The sequence below is a fragment of the Mus pahari genome, chromosome X (genome assembly GCF_900095145.1).
Source record: "Mus pahari chromosome X, PAHARI_EIJ_v1.1, whole genome shotgun sequence".
NCBI lineage: Eukaryota > Metazoa > Chordata > Mammalia > Rodentia > Muridae > Mus > Mus pahari.
Window position 1 is genome coordinate 2,036,830 of NC_034613.1, and position 16,307 is coordinate 2,053,136.

At 47.8% G+C, this 16,307-nt stretch overlaps 1 protein-coding gene and 1 pseudogene across 4 annotated transcripts in view; both read right to left on the reverse strand.

Annotated features, from left to right (window-relative positions):
- The window catches only part of Hdac6 (histone deacetylase 6), an 18,438-nt gene extending 8,612 nt beyond the window's left edge, over nt 1-9,826 (reverse strand). The window contains exons 1-14 of one of the 4 annotated variants that reach the window (XM_029534361.1): nt 9,740-9,826; nt 8,596-8,714; nt 8,367-8,495; nt 8,140-8,228; nt 6,186-6,270; nt 6,053-6,093; nt 5,119-5,215; nt 4,862-4,959; nt 3,267-3,371; nt 3,077-3,145; nt 1,385-1,511; nt 1,230-1,295; nt 1,075-1,134; nt 911-1,000 (exon numbers count right to left, since the gene is read on the reverse strand). In XM_029534361.1, the coding sequence (XP_029390221.1) occupies nt 911-1,000; nt 1,075-1,134; nt 1,230-1,295; nt 1,385-1,511; nt 3,077-3,145; nt 3,267-3,371; nt 4,862-4,959; nt 5,119-5,215; nt 6,053-6,093; nt 6,186-6,270; nt 8,140-8,228; nt 8,367-8,495; nt 8,596-8,685 (1,146 nt within the window). In that variant the 5' untranslated portion in view covers nt 8,686-8,714; nt 9,740-9,826. Of the gene's footprint in view, nt 1-910; nt 1,001-1,074; nt 1,135-1,229; nt 1,296-1,384; nt 1,512-3,076; nt 3,146-3,266; nt 3,372-4,861; nt 4,960-5,118; nt 5,216-6,052; nt 6,094-6,185; nt 6,271-8,139; nt 8,229-8,366; nt 8,496-8,595; nt 8,715-9,050; nt 9,365-9,739 lie in introns of those variants that run through there. The other 3 variants (XM_021187295.1, XM_021187296.1, XM_029534360.1) reach the window with 3 other exon arrangements.
- A 1,402-nt stretch (nt 9,827-11,228) lies between these two features.
- Nucleotides 11,229-11,921, reverse strand: LOC110314218 (annotated as a pseudogene).
- Between the last annotated feature and the right edge of the window lie 4,386 nt (nt 11,922-16,307).

The window sequence follows — 16,307 nt, forward strand, 5'->3', positions numbered from 1 at the left end:
GGATGGCTCACTGGTTAAGAGCACTGGCTGCTCTTCAAGAGGTCCTGAGTTCAATTCCCAGCAACCACATGGTGGCTCACAACCATCTGTAATGGGAGCTGGTGCTCTCTTCTGGTGTGTCTGAAGACAGCTACAGTGTACTCATAGAAATAAAAATAAATCCTAAAAAAAGATCCCATTAATTTTTTTTTTTTGGTTTTTGAGACAGGGTTTCTCTGTATAGCTCTGGCTGTCCTGGAACTCACTTTGTAGACCAGGCTGGCCCTGACTCAGAAATCTGCCTGCCTCTGCCTCCTGAGTGCTGGGATTAAAGGCGTGTGCCACCATGCCTGGCAATTTTTTTTTTTAAATTTACTTTATGAAGTTTTTAACTCCGTGTAATGTATATTGTATACATGTATGTATATGTATGGGCCTCATGTGTGAGCCTGTGGGATCTCCTGGAACTGGTCTGTAAGTCACCATGCTGGGAATCAATCTCTATAAGAGCAGCAAGTGCTCTCAACAACTGAGTCACCTCTTTAGCTCCAAGGAACCCCTTATATGCATGAAAGCTCGTGTTTTTAGTGGTCCTGAGAATGGAAGCCCTTGCAGTACATTAGCTAAGTATTCTACCTTTTAATTCTATCCCCAAGGCCCAAAAGATCTGTCCTTCACCCTTCATGTGGGCCACTGAGATGATCAGAGCATAAGAGGCCTTGCCAGCAAGCCTGAGTTCAATCCCTCAAAAGAATCTACACGGTGAAAGGGGAGTACCAACCACCACATGCTGTTTTCTGACCATATGCATAGTGTGCACACGTATACACACACACACACACACACACACACACACACACCCCAGATAAACACATACAAACATCGTAAGCCCTTGGGGATCCACAGCATTAGATAACGGTGAGTTACTCACCTCCAGAGACAGAATCAACTTGCCTCCTGCCAAACCCATGAGCAAATGAGTTAGGTGGGCAAATCCTGCTGGAGTGGCAGACATCTCTCCCTGAGGGGGATATAAGAGTGACATGAAGCTCAGTGTACCCCCTTCAGTCTAACAGCCCAGAGAACCTGCCCTACCTTGGGGTCTCCGTGGAGGGCATCAAATCCAGCGGCCACCAGGACCAGTTGAGGCTGAAACTGAGGAAGGAGACATACTATGTGTGAACACCCGCTTTCAGGGATCACCCCCAAAGTGTTACCCCCTCACCCCCAATAGCCCAGATCTGCAAGACCTCAACGGCAACTGGCAGCAGGATGTGCAGGAAAGCAGCAATGTAGTCAGCATCCCGCATCCCCACCTGCAGACACAGAAGCACAATGCAATAGTCACCTTTCTTGAGCCTGTGGGAAGGTGGGCTAGGCCCACTTGATGTGGGCAGACACTGACCTGGTTCCAAGGTACATTGATGGTATATCCTTGGCCTTGGCCAAAACCTATAGTGGACCAGTTAGAAGCCTTAAGATGGGGCCAGAAGCGACCATGTTCATATCGGTGGATGGAGAAATAGAGGACACTAGAGGCAGAAAAAAGAAAGGTTGAGGGATTGACTGGCTTGTAATAACCCAATCCCTGGCATGGAAAAGAACACGGAATCGAAGAGTCAAATGGACGACTCTCAACCTACAGATGCAGGGCTTCATTCTGCACGGTGTTCTTCCCAGCGACTCAAGTCATCAGGTTGTCTTGTTTTTAAAGGAATTATTTACTTATTTTATTTATGTATGTGAGTACACTGTGGCTGTCTTCAGACACACCAGAAGAGGCCATCGGAGCCCATTACAGATGGTTGTGGTCACTGGGAACTGAACTCTGGACCTCTGGAAGATCAGCCAATGCTCTTAACCACCGAGCCATCTCTCCAGCCCTATCTCATACATTTTTCTAATTCTCAATCTGTACTCATATATTAAGATACTTCCTTTATGCTGGAGGGTCAGTCATTGCGGTCTCACCTCTGCCTCTCCCACTTGGATGTCAGGGATGTAAGCCCTTTTCCACATCTGCCTCCTCTAAACAGATCTTTTTTGTTTCTTTGCTACACATTTTTAAGGTGAAGGTTCATATAGTCCACTTTGCTCTGGCAATTTCCTTCTCTCCAGTCCTAAGGGCTGGTCTTTATTTATTTATTTATTTATTTATTTACTTTGAATTCCTTCCTATTCCTACTGACTCTACCTCCTGAGTTCTGGGATTAAGATCTCATGCCACAAGGCCTGGTTTATACAACACTAGAGATAAAACCTAGGGCCACATGCATTCTTCCAGCTGGGCTATATCCCCAGTTCTACATGGCTTTTTACAAATAAGGTTTTGTTTTTTTTTTAATTTTTTTAAAAAAATTTCTGTCTATGCTATTTTGCCTCCCTGTATGTCTGTACCGTGTGTATGGTGAGTGTTCAGGAGGAATGCAATGAAATACTCTACAGCCTTTTTTGTTGGCTTGTTTTTCGAGACAGGGTTTCTCTATGTAGCCCCCGTTATCCTGGAACTCAATCCATAGACCAGGCTGGCCTCGTCACAGAAATCCACCTGCCTTGGCCTCTCAAGTTCTGGAATTAAAGGTATATGCTCCAGCATGCCCAACTCTTTACAGGTTGCGGGGGGGAATATGTGCATGTTATGGTATGTATATATGGAGGTCAGAGGACAACTTACAGGAGTCTATTCTTTCTCATTCCACCATGTGGGTCCTGGGGATCAAACTCTGGTTGTCAGGCAAGCACCTTAACCTGCTGAGCCACCCGGCTATTTAATTTTTCAGAATAGTTTGAAATGTTGTCATAATTGAAACAACAAAGCACTAATCCAAGGTCCCTTCCAGCTCAGGGGTAAATTGCTGAACAAGATCTCCAAATACTAAGTCAAACTCCATGTCTTTCACTTCTCTGCCTGCCACTGGAACCTGTAAGGTTGTCTGTAAGACCATCTGTGAAATGGGAATGCCACAGTCCCCGCTTTAGAGGGAAATCAGGAGGCAGTAGACAACAAGGAAAAGCTTGAATGTCAATGGCTTCCTAGCCACTGTGGCTGGCCCTGATGGTTAAGAATCCAGTACTTAGGGCGAGACATGGGATGTACCTGGGATCCTGGTCGAAGATGAACTGTGTTCCTTGACCATGGTGCACATCCCAGTCCACGATGAGAATCCTGTGAGCAGGAGAGAGGGGAACTCTGTGCAGGGGGCTAAGTGAAACACAGAGGAACAACCTAGACCACAGCACCCCCCTAGTCCATGCTACCCACATTCCGTCTGTCACTGGCTACCAACCTCTGAATGCGGTGCTTCTTTTGTGCATAGCGGGCAGCCACAGCCAGATGGTTGAACATGCAATACCCATCCATAAGACTGCGCTGAGCATGGTGTCCAGGAGGCCTAAGCAGGAAAGGGAAGGCTACAGATTTGGGAGTCCTCCTCTCCAGAGATGGGACTTCTCCTGTGTCCCCAATTCTTCCTGGAGAGATTCTGTAAGTCTGCCAACAACTGAGTAACCATGGTTTTTGAAGCTTCTATGCCCCCAAGCCAACACTCTCTCAACCAAGGAGACTTAAACATAACCATCAAAAGGTACCCGCACATCCATATTTGCTATTGTGGCACATGCCTGTAATACTAACACTCAAAGGAAGAATTTGAAGCAGGAGGATCTATAGTTGAAGGCCTGCCTAGAATGTATAGCAAGCTCCAGTCTCAAAAAATAAAAATAAATTAAGCTATCCATAAGAGTATGAAAGCATCCTCTTTAATACCCAGTCATTTTGCTACATGGGCTTAGTTGAGACCTACATAATAAAAAGTGCTATCTTTAGAAATGTGCCACTGGTATATGCTATCAAAGACTGAAGAGAACCAAAATTCCCACTAGCAAGGAGGTGACTAGCTTAAAAGTATGTCTGTACAATGGCATCTCACATGAGTATAACCCAAGTACTGTTAAGAGACAGCTTTCACCAGGCGTGGTGGCGCACACCTTTGATCCCAGCACTTAGGAGGCAGAGGCACGCGAATTTCTGAGTTCGAGGCCAGCCTGGTCTACAGAGTGAGTTCCAGGACAGCAGGACAGCCAGGGCTATACAGAGAAACACTGTTTTGAAGAGAGAGAGAGAGAGAGAGAGAGAGAGAGAGAGAGAGAGAGAGAGAGAGAGAGAGCGAGCTTTCAAAGATGTCCAAGGTTTTTTTTTGTTGTTGTTTTTTGTTTTTGTTGTTGTTTTAAATGCATGGTATGGAAGGGAGTGTTGTCATGTGCTTACAAAAAGGGGCTGAGGAGGACAAAGACTATCTTCTGCATTTTTATCAGTTCTAGGAAGTCAGCTGTGGCCAAATGTTCTGACCTTCCATGGGCAACAATGAAACAGTAAAAGCCACGGGCTGAGGCTTGAGACTTCACGCATTGTTAGGTGCATCTGAATTTCAAGATGTTCCAGATAGAAAAGAAATACATGTCCTTGAATCCAAGAACTATGATACCTGTATTACTTACTAATTGAGTAAAACCATCTGTGGGAGGACACGGAAGTTACTGGTGACAATGAGCACCTTTTAGGAGTCCATCAACAAAGAGGAGAGAGAATTTTATTGAACCCCCTTTTTGTGCCACTTGACTCTTTAACCACATGAAGACAGGGTACCTGAGATAACACATTTCACATTTGGAGGACTTTTTTTTTTTTTGAGAAGGTGCCTTATATATAGCCCAGGCTGGCCTCAAATTTATATAGCTGAGGCTAGCCCTGAACCCTCCCCCTTGAGCCTTCCTTTAACATCCATCTCATAAGTACTGGTATTACAGACATGCACCTCCACGCACCACTATGTGGAAATACTTTTTAAACAAATGTAAGAAGTCGAACACTTTAGAGTCCTACCTGATGACGGCCATGCCATTCCGAATCTCACTCCCCATGAGTGCATCTACCAGCCTGAGGACAGAGCCTGTAGCCAGGCAGGCACAGGAATATGAGTTCTGGAGACCATGGAAAACCAGAGAGAAAGAGTTAGCGAGAGAGGGGGAAAGCATGGCCCTAACTATTTAGCTTCTTTTTTCCCACAGTGAGCTTGGCATGGACACGGTAGACACCCGAGACCTGCTGTCACACCCTGACCCCACAGTTCCCATCCATACCGGATGCAGATATACTGAATCATAGGTGCCTGCCAGCACTCGAAGCTCCCCTTCATTCATGTACTGGGTTGTCTCCATCAGATCAATGTATTCCAGGCTGGGAACACAAGATAGAGGAAAGGTTTTACAGCCCTGGTCCCTCTGCAGTCAGGTCTTCTACCAACCAGACCTCTCAGCAAGTCCGGCCTCCACAGTCAACCTAGGGGTTCAGCTGGGACACAGACCTCAGTCCCTCTTTCTTCTCTAGCGTCTCCCACCTCTGGTTATATATTTAGTTCCCCGAGACAGCCATTAACTTGTATTTCTAGGCCTCTGGCTATATAGTTAAGAGTTCTGTAGAGTCTTCCTTTCCTCAACCCTTCTCTTTGCTGGCTCACCCACCTTTCTGCCTCTTGGAACTCAGCTCAGATATTCTCTCTGCGAGGCTAGTTTTTCTGTGAGCCCCGTTGTACCAGGCTTTGTACACATTGTCCTCCTTTGAGTTTCTATAGCCCCCCAGGACTCATTCTGATCATTCCGGCAAGTATCTACCATCAGCTAACGAACCAGATTATAATAACACTAGCCCTTCACAGGGTTAAGATGCCGTCAGGTACCTGATACACACTGACCCTTCCTAAAGAACTTAGATTTCTTTTCTTTAGGGGTTGGGAGACTTTTTCAGACGGGGTCTCATAAACCCAAGTTAAACCTGCTATGCCGCCGAGGCTGTCTTGATTTACTGATTCGCTTGTCTTCATGTCCCAAGTAATAGATTATAGGCATGTACCATCACATTTGTGTGGAACTTAGGTTTTTTTTTTAGCAATGACATACTCAGAGAGGCTCAGGGACTTGCCCAAGGCTGGCCACAGAGTCTATGGGATTCCTCCAGTCTGTCCTGGTTGAGCTGGGGTACCCTCCTCCCCACACTACCAAGCTCCTAAATTTTCACCTGTGAACCAACATCAGCTCCTCCTTCTCAGCAAACCGGGCCTGGGAGACACAAGGGAAAAAAAAAAGGGGGCTAGAACCCAGGCCATGCCTAGGTCCTACCAGGTCCCCCGCCCACCATGTGGAGGATTCACCTGAAAGGACACACAGCGGCCCAGGAGGCCCTCCAGGATCAGCTGCTCTTTGATGGCATGGAGCCGCTCAGGGTTTTCAGGGAAGCTGCAGGAGTGGATGGAATCACTCAGACACACAAGATGAGCAAAAGTGCTAGGGAGCATGTCTGCTCTCATCCCATCTCCATCCCCCCCCCCCGCCCCATAGCTGCTTACCCCTTACCGACAACATCAGCCTTTCTTTGTTATTTCTGAAGTCTTTTCCCCACTACCATTCACACCGTTGGAACCTCCAGTCTGAGCTGTCTGCTCCATCATCTTTACCAGAACCCCGCTCTGCTTCTATACTTCTTCTCCCAACAGCCCTTCCTGTATACTGAGCCAGCCAGTGGTTTGAATTCTACTACTCAAAACCCTTTTGTAGCTTGGACTCTGTTCCCAGTAGAAGCTAAACTTCCCATCACACCGAGAAGGGCTTAAGAAACCCCGAATCTGTTCCCATCGCTATTCTGGCTCTCTTTCTTACCACAGTCCTCCTCTTTCACCTTGTTTCCCTGCAATGCTCCTTGCTCTTCAATGAAACCACATTCTCTTCAGCTAGGCCTGAGGACTTCAACTGTCTTTCATGCCTGGAACTCTTTTCAGTGATGACTCATGGCTCAGTCCTTTAGCCTCCCGGACCCTCTGTATCTTTGCTCAAATGTTAGCAATACCGCCCCCTCCTAGCTATTGTATTCCAAATGGAAGCACCCCTTCCAGTCAAACCTCACCCTCCCACCCACCTGAGCTCCTCCACTCTAACACTGGAGAGGTCACCTCTTGGTTCCTTTTGAAGGCAGCTTTGTTTACTGCTATAGCTTCAACAAATGTACCATAAAGAAAGCCTCTTGACATCATGAGTTAGTTTTAGGTCGGGATGGGGGAAGACGGCTACTATATTTGCAAATATCAGTGTAATGATTAACAGACAATGGCAGAGGCTAGTAAAATAGCTAAGAACAGATGTGAGAGAGGTAGTGGCCAGTCATCGGCTTCTGTGAGTCTCCATAGTTGTGAAAGTTCAAAGAGGAATCGAGGAATCAGTCAAGGATAAAGACCCAAGGCTAGAGGGTGACTGACACACTGAAAGATGAGAAGGTGGCCAGTGTGCGTGAAGTAAACTGGAGCTCATGAGGAGAGGCCTGGCTGAACAGGTCACAAAGGGTGACAGGAAGCCAAATCACATGGAACCTTAGAGGCCAGGGTAAAGAATTCCAACTTTACCTTAACAGCAAAGCTCTGGCCTTGAAGTATTTTAAGAAAGGAAATGTCATCTCAAATGTACTTTTTAGGCTTCAATGTGGAGGCTGGAAGCAGGGGACCGGGGGGGGGGGGGAAGAAGTCAGATAGCGAATATATTTTAAAGATAGGGCCAAAAAGAATAAACAGATTCCTTTGAGAAGTAGAGCAAATGAAAGGTGTTTTTCAGCATACATGTCTCATTCTCAAGGAAGGCTCCTGCTAGCTCGGCCAGGACCCTCTAACAATCACGTCTAGCCAAGTGTAGTGGCCGTGCCAGGAAATCTGCGCACCCGAGTGGCTAAAACAGGAGGCTCATCAAAGGTTCGAGGCTGATGCAAACTACATAGTGAGTTTCCGGTTGCCTAGGCTTCAGAGACATGGATTTCCCAGTCATTTCATCTTCAGTGAACAGTTTATACCACTGTTGGGGTTTAATCATCTCCCTTCGCACTCACTGGTCAGCTGAGAAGGGACTTTTCTATGTTGGTCACATATATCACTAATTCTCAGCACACAGGAGACACTCGGTAACTGTTTATTGGCTTAAATCTTTCAAGAATGATTCCCGCCTCCCTAAATCACCTGCTTCCAGACTACAAGCTAGAAGAAAAAAAAATCACTCCTGTTTGTGAGAAGAAAGGGGCACTTGTGTAAATGTTCTAGTTTGGGGACAATTTGGAGGTGCCAGCCTCACCTGTCATCCCAAAGGCAATGGAAGTCATTTAGTTGCTCATCAAACACCAATCCAGTACCAACTGGGACTCTTGTCTCAGGGTTCAGATCCTGCAGGGGAAAAGAAAAGAAACCCAGATTCACTCTGGACTACAATCAGAGGAAATACCTCATGCCATCCGTCCAGGATGGGGGAAATCACTGTTTTGTTTGGTAAAGAAGGCCAAGTTGCAGCCAGGCCTCTCTCACCAGCCCTTGAAGGCCCACAACTAGGTCTTCTTCAGCTGGTTGGCTGAGCTTCTTCATTTTGCCTTTCTTCTTTACCTCCGCTAGATTGGGGCTGGAGTGGGGTACAGCACACTTCTTACCACCACGCTTCTGCCAATCATACAGAAGAATCAGAGTCTGGACATGGCTGGCTGGCTTCACCCTCCACCCCCCCACCCCACCCCCATCAGGGCAGGTCTGGGTGCCTCACCAAGGTGGCGCTGGAGTCCTGAAGGGGTGACTGGGGATTCTGCCTACTCTTTCGCTGCCTAGTAGAGGAATCTTGGCCGGTGGAGGTCATGGCTGAAGAGCCTCCGCTCCTTGAAGGCTCTAGCAAAGGTGTAGTTGGTGGTGAGGCAGCTGGAGTGTCCAGAGGACCCCCACATCCCAGTCCCTTCCCAGGCCCCGCCCCCTATTCTAGATCGCAGCCTTCACCCGGGTCCATTCCCGAGCCTCCTAAACCCCGCCCCCCCAAGGCCATCTTCTGCTAGAGGAAACCTGCCGGTCCGTTCCCCCTGGACCTCGCTGCTTTGATCCGATTCTCTTCCCTCATTTTGCCTATTCACTAAACGAGGTAACCCCAGGTTCAATCAGGCTCTTCTAAGGTCTGCCCTACCCAATCACCGCCCCCCCCCCAACCCCTCCACTTCCCACATCCTTTCATACCTCTAATCTGCGCCCGGAACGCTTGGCTTCTGCAACCTGCCCGCTTCAGCCTATTTCCCCCGAAAATCACCCACCTTTCTAGTCCGCCAGACCGGGCTGCCGCGGCCTGGGCAGCACCCTTAAAGACTCACTCAACTCCACCTCCTGCAGGGCCGAACCTGCACCTTCGACTCGCGCAGATCTCGCCCCGAGGTTTCCCCGTGCCCCGCAGCTCGGAGGACTGCCCCTTTCGATCAGAATCCTTCAGACCCCACCCCCTTCCCAGACGACTACCGTTTAACCAGGCTCCCTCAGCCCCTTCCAAGCCTCCGCCCATCTCCCGCCCAGTCACCGACGCTGGCCAATCCTTCCGTCCCTGCTCACTGAGCACGGCCCCCTTTTCAAACTCCGCCCTAGGCTCACGCCGCCAAATTCCCGGCGACCTGTGTGGCCCCGGGCACCTGATCCCTTCTTTTCCATTGGGCTGAGCGTTTTCATTTACCCGCCCACGTTCAGCCCACAACACGGAGCTAGTCCGCCCACAAACGCTTCGGGCGCAAACCACACCTCTCGCGAGCTTGCCCGTGAAAGCTGAGCGTGCTGCGCCTGCGTGCGGGTGCTATTCCCTAGTTCGAGACCCGGATCTGCCCCTAGCGCTACCACCCCCNCCCCCCCCCACGCGCGCGCACACACCCCACCCCCGCATTCACCGCTGCCGTTGTTCTGATTGCTATGGCTGCCATTCTCAATTCCAGGCTAGTCATCCTAGGAGACCTACGGATCCACATCAGTTGTGTAGTGCAGTGATTCGAGAGCAAATCAAAGAAGCTAGATGTTCGGAAGAGCCGTCTTCTCTAAGATTCCCGAGCTGCGTTTGGCGATGACGTAGCTTGTGCCTGCGGGTGACTAGTTGGAGATAAACGCTAATAATAGACTTTGGCTGGTGGCAGCCAAAATGAGTGTGATAGTAAATGTTGATAATTTTCTGAGCTGGTGGTCACTGCGATGATATGCAAGAAGCATCCCCAAATGTTAGCTGTTAAGGTTCTGCAGCGGAAATGGGGACTGGAAGGAGTCTCTACGAGGTGGGGCAGGGGTGGGGTGGCCCGACTTTTGTGAGGTCGTTTGCATTGTAAGGCTGCTCTGTAGACAACACACACGGGGACTTAGATTTAGATCTTGGACAGGTCATAGCTCTGTCCTGTTCCCTTACCTGGAAAATTGAGATGCTAGTACCAAGGCCAGAATAGACTTGCGAAGGACTTTGTTTCTCCTGAATGGGAGCTCAACCTACTTGTCCCCCTCCACCGAGTAACCAAACTAACAGCATGTGGTGGACCAAGGAGAGAAAATTGTCCCTGTGACTCTTTGAGACGGCTATCCTATCTAAGTATCAATCCCGCAGGTGGCCGAGTTGTCCTGATCTCCCCATGTCAAGGACATCTTTTCCTAAGGACCTGTAGGCTGAGACCAGAAAGACACCATCTGCATCACTGACTAGCAAATCGATTGACAGTCTCATACTCCAGCAGCCAGACCCTCTGAACTTCTTGCAAATGCCAGTCTCAGCCCTCCACGTTCTCAGCTCAACGTTTGCCTTAAGGGCTATCTAAATCTACACACACTAAAGAAAATAATACACAAAAACATTCTAGGACAGTGATACCCGCCAAACAATAGAAAAGGTTCCTGCACAACAGGGCTCAATAAACTTTATAAAAGCTAAGATTGCAAATAGTTTAGGCTTTGCATCCACATCTACTCTTTATGATACACTTTCTTTCTTTTAAAAATGACCTTGCTTTCATGTCCAGGCTGCTTAGAACCTTTGGCCTCAAGGGCTCTTCGTGTCTCAGCTTTCTGAGCAGCTGGGCACCACTGTGCCTCGTTAATCTTTCTTAAAAAACAAACAAACAAAAAACCAGCAACAACCATTTGGGTTGTTTGTTTGTTTGTTTGGTTTGGTTTTGGTTTTTCGAGACAGGGTTTCTCTGTGTAGCCCTGGCTGTCCTGGAACTCACTCTGTAGACCAGGCTGGCCTCAAACTTAGAAATCCACCTGCCTCTGCCTCCCAAAAGCTGGGATTAAAGGCATGCGCCACCACTGCCTGGCTTAACAACCATTTGTTTTAAAAAATTATATTTGTTTACTTATTTTTTTTTCTTTAACAAACTGTTTATTAGCTTTTGCCTCTAGGCTTCAGGGAGGTGGCAAAGTGGCACTGGTGAACTTGGGGATCTGGTCTCCCCAAAGCACCTGCCACTCTACCCCTGATCCTTGAATGGCTGCCAAGGAAATCACTCCTCCACTGGAGCCATCGTGAGAGCATTGGCAGACATTCGTCCTTGGTTGTGCCTTCCCGATAGATAGCATCAACATAGCCATAGATGTATGAGCTCCCGGAGGCTCCGATGGCAAAAGACTGTCTTACCATCATCCCCTACGTGGGAACAGAGTGCACCTGCCCTCCTTCTTGAGAGGTCCAGCCTGCAATGATGATTCCTGCCATCAGATCTTCTCTGTACCGGTAAGACATCTCCTTAAAGAGACTGGCGGGCATGTGTGCTAGTGGAGAATTGTTTAGTTCAATACTGTGGAAGCCAAGCTGGTAAGTGACAGCATTCTGCTACTGCTCGGGTTTCAGCTGCTGAGCCTGAGTGGCAGCAGAAGATGTGATCATAGATAGGGGTCAGCTTGTCAGTCACTTAATTGGCGATGTACAACCCAGTGGTTCTTCTGGAGTATGCTTCTAGAACCACATCCCCATTAGATTACAAAGCCTTGGATCGTGGTCCCTGTGGAGACTTCTCGGTTTTCCCAGTCTGGGGTGAGAGCCTCTGGCCCAAAGGCCAGTGCAGATCCTGCTCCACAAGCAGCTAAGGCAGCCACCATCTTCCTCTGCTACTTTTTTCCTTATTTTTTGAGACAGGGTCTCTCCATGCAGTCCCACCTATTCTGGAACTCACTCTGTAGACCAGGCTGGCCTCAAACTCACAGAGATGCACCTACCTCTGCCTCCCCAGTACTGGATTAAAGGCATGTGCCACTATGCCCAGCATACTTCATGGATTTTGCCTGTGTGTATGTAAGTGCCTAAAGAGGCAAGAAAGGAGATTGGATGCTCCAGGAAGTGGAGTGAGAAGTGTTTATGAGTCCTTGGATGTGGGTGCTAGGACTCACTGAAGGCATCTCTCTAGTTCAGCAACTTAAAACAGTACTTCTCAACCTGCGGGTGTGTCCCCCTTGACAACCCTCTATCTCTAAAACTATTTACATTACCACGCATAACTAGCAAAATTACAAAATGCAAAGAAAATGCCTCTGTAAGGTCAGGCTATATATAGGCAGGCCTGTAAGGCTTCCCCCCCCTCTCTAAATGGTTACATTTCTATTTGTGTGTGTGTGTGTGTGTGTGTGTGTGTGGTTTTTTGAGACAGGGTTTCTCTGTATAGCCCTGGCTGTCCTGGAACTCACTCTGTAGACCAGGCTGGCCTCGAACTCAGAAATCCGCCTGCCTCTGCCTCCCAAGTGCTGGGATTAAAGGCGTGCACCACCACGCCTGGTGTTCTATTCTTGGGTACTTTGAAGACAGTTATTTGTATCAGTCTTTTTTCTTCTTCTACATTACATCTCAAATGCAATTTGCCCTCCCTCCACCTCTTCTCAACCCACTCTCCCCCAGATCCACTTTTCCTGCATTTTCCCTTCAGAAGAGAACAGGCCTTCCACGGATACCTGCTAACCACTGCATAACAAGATTCGGTAAGACTAGCCTAGCACAGACCCTCATATCAAGGCTGGACCAGACAAGTCGGTAAGAGGAAAAGGGTCCCAAAAGCAGGCAAAAAAGTGAGAGACAGCCCCCACTCCCATTGTTAGGAGTTGCGCAAGAACACCAAGCTATACAACCATAATGTGTGCGGAGAACCTAGCGAACTCCATGCAGGCTCCCTGGTTGTTTGTTAGTGTCTTTGAGCCCCTATGAGCCCTGCTTCATTGATTCTGTGGGCAGTGTCCTGCTGGAATCCTTGATCCCTCTGACCTCTACAACTCGTCCTCCCCCTCCTCCCTGGGGTTTGCAGAGGTGCCTAATGTTTTGCTGCAGGTCTCCATATCTGCTCCCATCAGGTGCTAAATAGAGCCTCTCTGATGATGGGAAGGACCGATGATGGTCTATTGATCTCTCCTGAGGCATTTTCTTAATTACTGATTGAGGAGGAGGCAGGCCCAGCCCATTGTGGGTGGTGCCACTCCTTGGCTGGTGGTCCTGGATTCTTTCAGAAAGCAGGCTGAGCAAGCCATGAGGAACAAGCCAGTAATTAGCACCCCTCCATGGTCTCTGTATCGGCTCCTGCCTCCAGGTTGCTGCCCTTGGAGTTCTCGTCCTTACTGCTTTTGATGATGACCTATTAAGTGCAACTGTGAGTGAAATGAGCCCTTTCCTCCGCACGTGGCTTTTGCTCATGGTATTTCACCCCAGCAATAGTAACCTTAACTCAGACAAGTTGGTCTTAGGAGTGGAGCATTGCTGTGACAACCCTGGCCATGTCGTTTTGGGGAGGGTGTTCATTGCTTGATGAGCTGTTCTGTAAAAGGTTGGAAGATGAGAGTTTTTTTTTAAGATTTATTTATTTATTATAAGTACACTGTAGCTGACTTCAGACACACCAGAAGAGGGCATCACATCTCATTATGGGTGGTTGTGAGCCACCATGTGGTTGCTGGGATTTGAACTCAGGACCTTCGGAAGAGCAGTCAGTGCTCTTACTGGCTGAGCCATCTCACCAGCCCCTGAAGATGAGACTTTTGAGAGCAATGCCAAGGATAGAGACCCTGGCTTGTGAAGGGACAGAAGTTTAAAGACACTACTGGGGCCATTTGTTATTTTGAATTACTATTCTATGGTTCTGGTCAATAGGGGCTGAAGATTTAACAAGGTAGCAGAACTGCTTAAGTGAATCCTTTGCCTTGCTGGTATATTCAGTTCTGCTCATCTGGAGATGAATAATTAATGGTGATTAAGAAGAGACCAGAGGGCTGGAGAGATGGCTCAGCAGTTAAGAGCACTGACTGCTCTTCCAGAGGTCCTGAGTTCAAATCCCAGCAACCACATGGTAGCTCACAACCATCTTTAATGGGATCGGATGCCCTCTTCTGGTGTGTCTGAAAACAGCTACAGTGTACTTATATATAACAAATAAATCAAAAAAAAATTTTTTTGAAAGAGACCAGCAAGCCGGGCGTGGTGGCGCATGCCTTGAATCCCAGCACTTGGGAGGCAGAGGCAGGCGAATTTATGAGTTCGAGGCCAGCCTGGTCTACAGAGTGAGTTCCAGGACAGCCAGGGCTACACAGAGAAACCCTGTCTCAAAAAAAAAAAAAAAAAAAAAAAAAAAGAGAGAGACCAGTAAACACAGATCCACAAAAATAAAAATCTTAATGCCAGGTGGAAGTGGTACATGCCTTGATCCCAGAAATAGGGAGGCAGAGGCAGGTGGATCTCTTGAGTTTGAGGCCAACCTGGTCCACAGAGTGAGTTCTAGGAAAGACAGGGCAAATAAAGAAAAAAAGAAAGAAAAGGAAGAGAGAAAGAAGAGGAGGAGGAGGAGGAGGAGGAGGAGGAAATGATACCAGCATTGTTGAGATGAAATCTTCTGAAACGTGTTTTCTGAGAGCACAGAAAAGCTATGTTCCAGAGGCAGCCAAGTTTGTACCATGTGCTATCAGCTGAACTTGACAGTGTAAGAGTCACCCAGGTGGTACTGGTTTGAAGTCGTAGAGAGTTCATGGAGAGCAGCTGAGGCTTGGCACTGTGAGAGCCAGGAGAGACCATTGCTGAAAGTGCAGTGTCTGTGGCAAATGAAGCCCCAAGATTGATGGGGTCATGGAGAGAAGTTGAGGCTTGTCACCGTGAAGAGAGCCTATTGGTGAAAGTGCAGCCCAATTGTAGCGCAAGACCCCAGCAGTTTTGGAGATGCCAGTACCATGGGATAACCACCAAGAACAACAGTGTGTGCTGCAGAGTGGGACGTAATGTGATTAAAAATAAATAAATCATGGGGAAAACCCAGCAAGTACAAGTAAAGATTTCTTCTTTCTCATATAAGCTCCAATCAGAATACTGACTGTTGGTAATTCAGGGACCCAGAAGAAATTTATTTTCTGACTACTTTCCTCCGGGTACTTGGAGTTCTTGTTACTAACTTGGTGGGTAGGGAAGCAGAAAGTGGAGGCTCCCGTGAGAAGCTCTTGTGGTGTAGCCCTGGAAGCAGTGGACGGCACTTCTGCATATAACTCAAAATAAGTCTGGAAAAATAGTTGTATTGATTTAAAATCACAGTGACTGACATGTTTTCTTTTATGCAGGCATGGGGATGGGACCCAGGGACTTATACATGCTAGGCAAGTGCTTTGACACTTAACTACACCCCTAACCCTGGGACAGGAAATCTTTGACTGCAAAGGTAAGAATTTCTCTATAAGTTCTGTATGTATTTCCTATCTGGTCTCAGGAGAATGACTATATTAGCTGGTAAATTAGAGACATTCTGGGGGGGGGGTAGGGGGTGCACTCCTTTAATCCAAACACTCAAGAGGCAGAGACCAGTTCAAGGCCAGCCTGGTCTACAGAGTGAGTTCCAGAACACCCAGGGCTATTACATAGAAAAACCTTGTCTAGAGAAAAACAAAACAAACAAACAAAAAAACCTTTGAGATATGATTGAGGAAGAGGGAAGGATGTGAAGGCACTGTTTTTCTATACAGATTAAGATATAAGATTATATTAAAGCCACAAGAGTGACTTTCAGTAGTTGGTCAAGCCAGAGACTTACAATATAATAAGCCAGGTGTCATGTATGACAACTTTAGTCCAGATGGTTATGGAGATGGATATTCCTTGTTTCTCCTCTTTTGGGAGAATGAACTTTGTGCATGCCTCTGTTTATATCTGTTCCCATTTGCTTATGCCTCCACTCACGCAGGGGATGCTTCTGAAAACATCCGATTGCACACTGTCATTTGCCTCCGTGGACCATCGGTGGTGCCGCAAGACAAAGAATGCTCTTGCTTTAACTTCTTCTGCACTTAAAAACCTTTGTGCCCAACATAAAATAGTTCACAACACAGGCATTCCTTACAACCCACAGGGAGAGGCCAGTATGAAAATATCCCGCCGGGCATGGTGGCGCACACCTTTAATCCCAGCACTCGGGAGGCAGAGGCAGGCGGATTTCTGAGTTCGAGGCCAGCCTGGTCTACAGAGTGAGTTCCAGGACA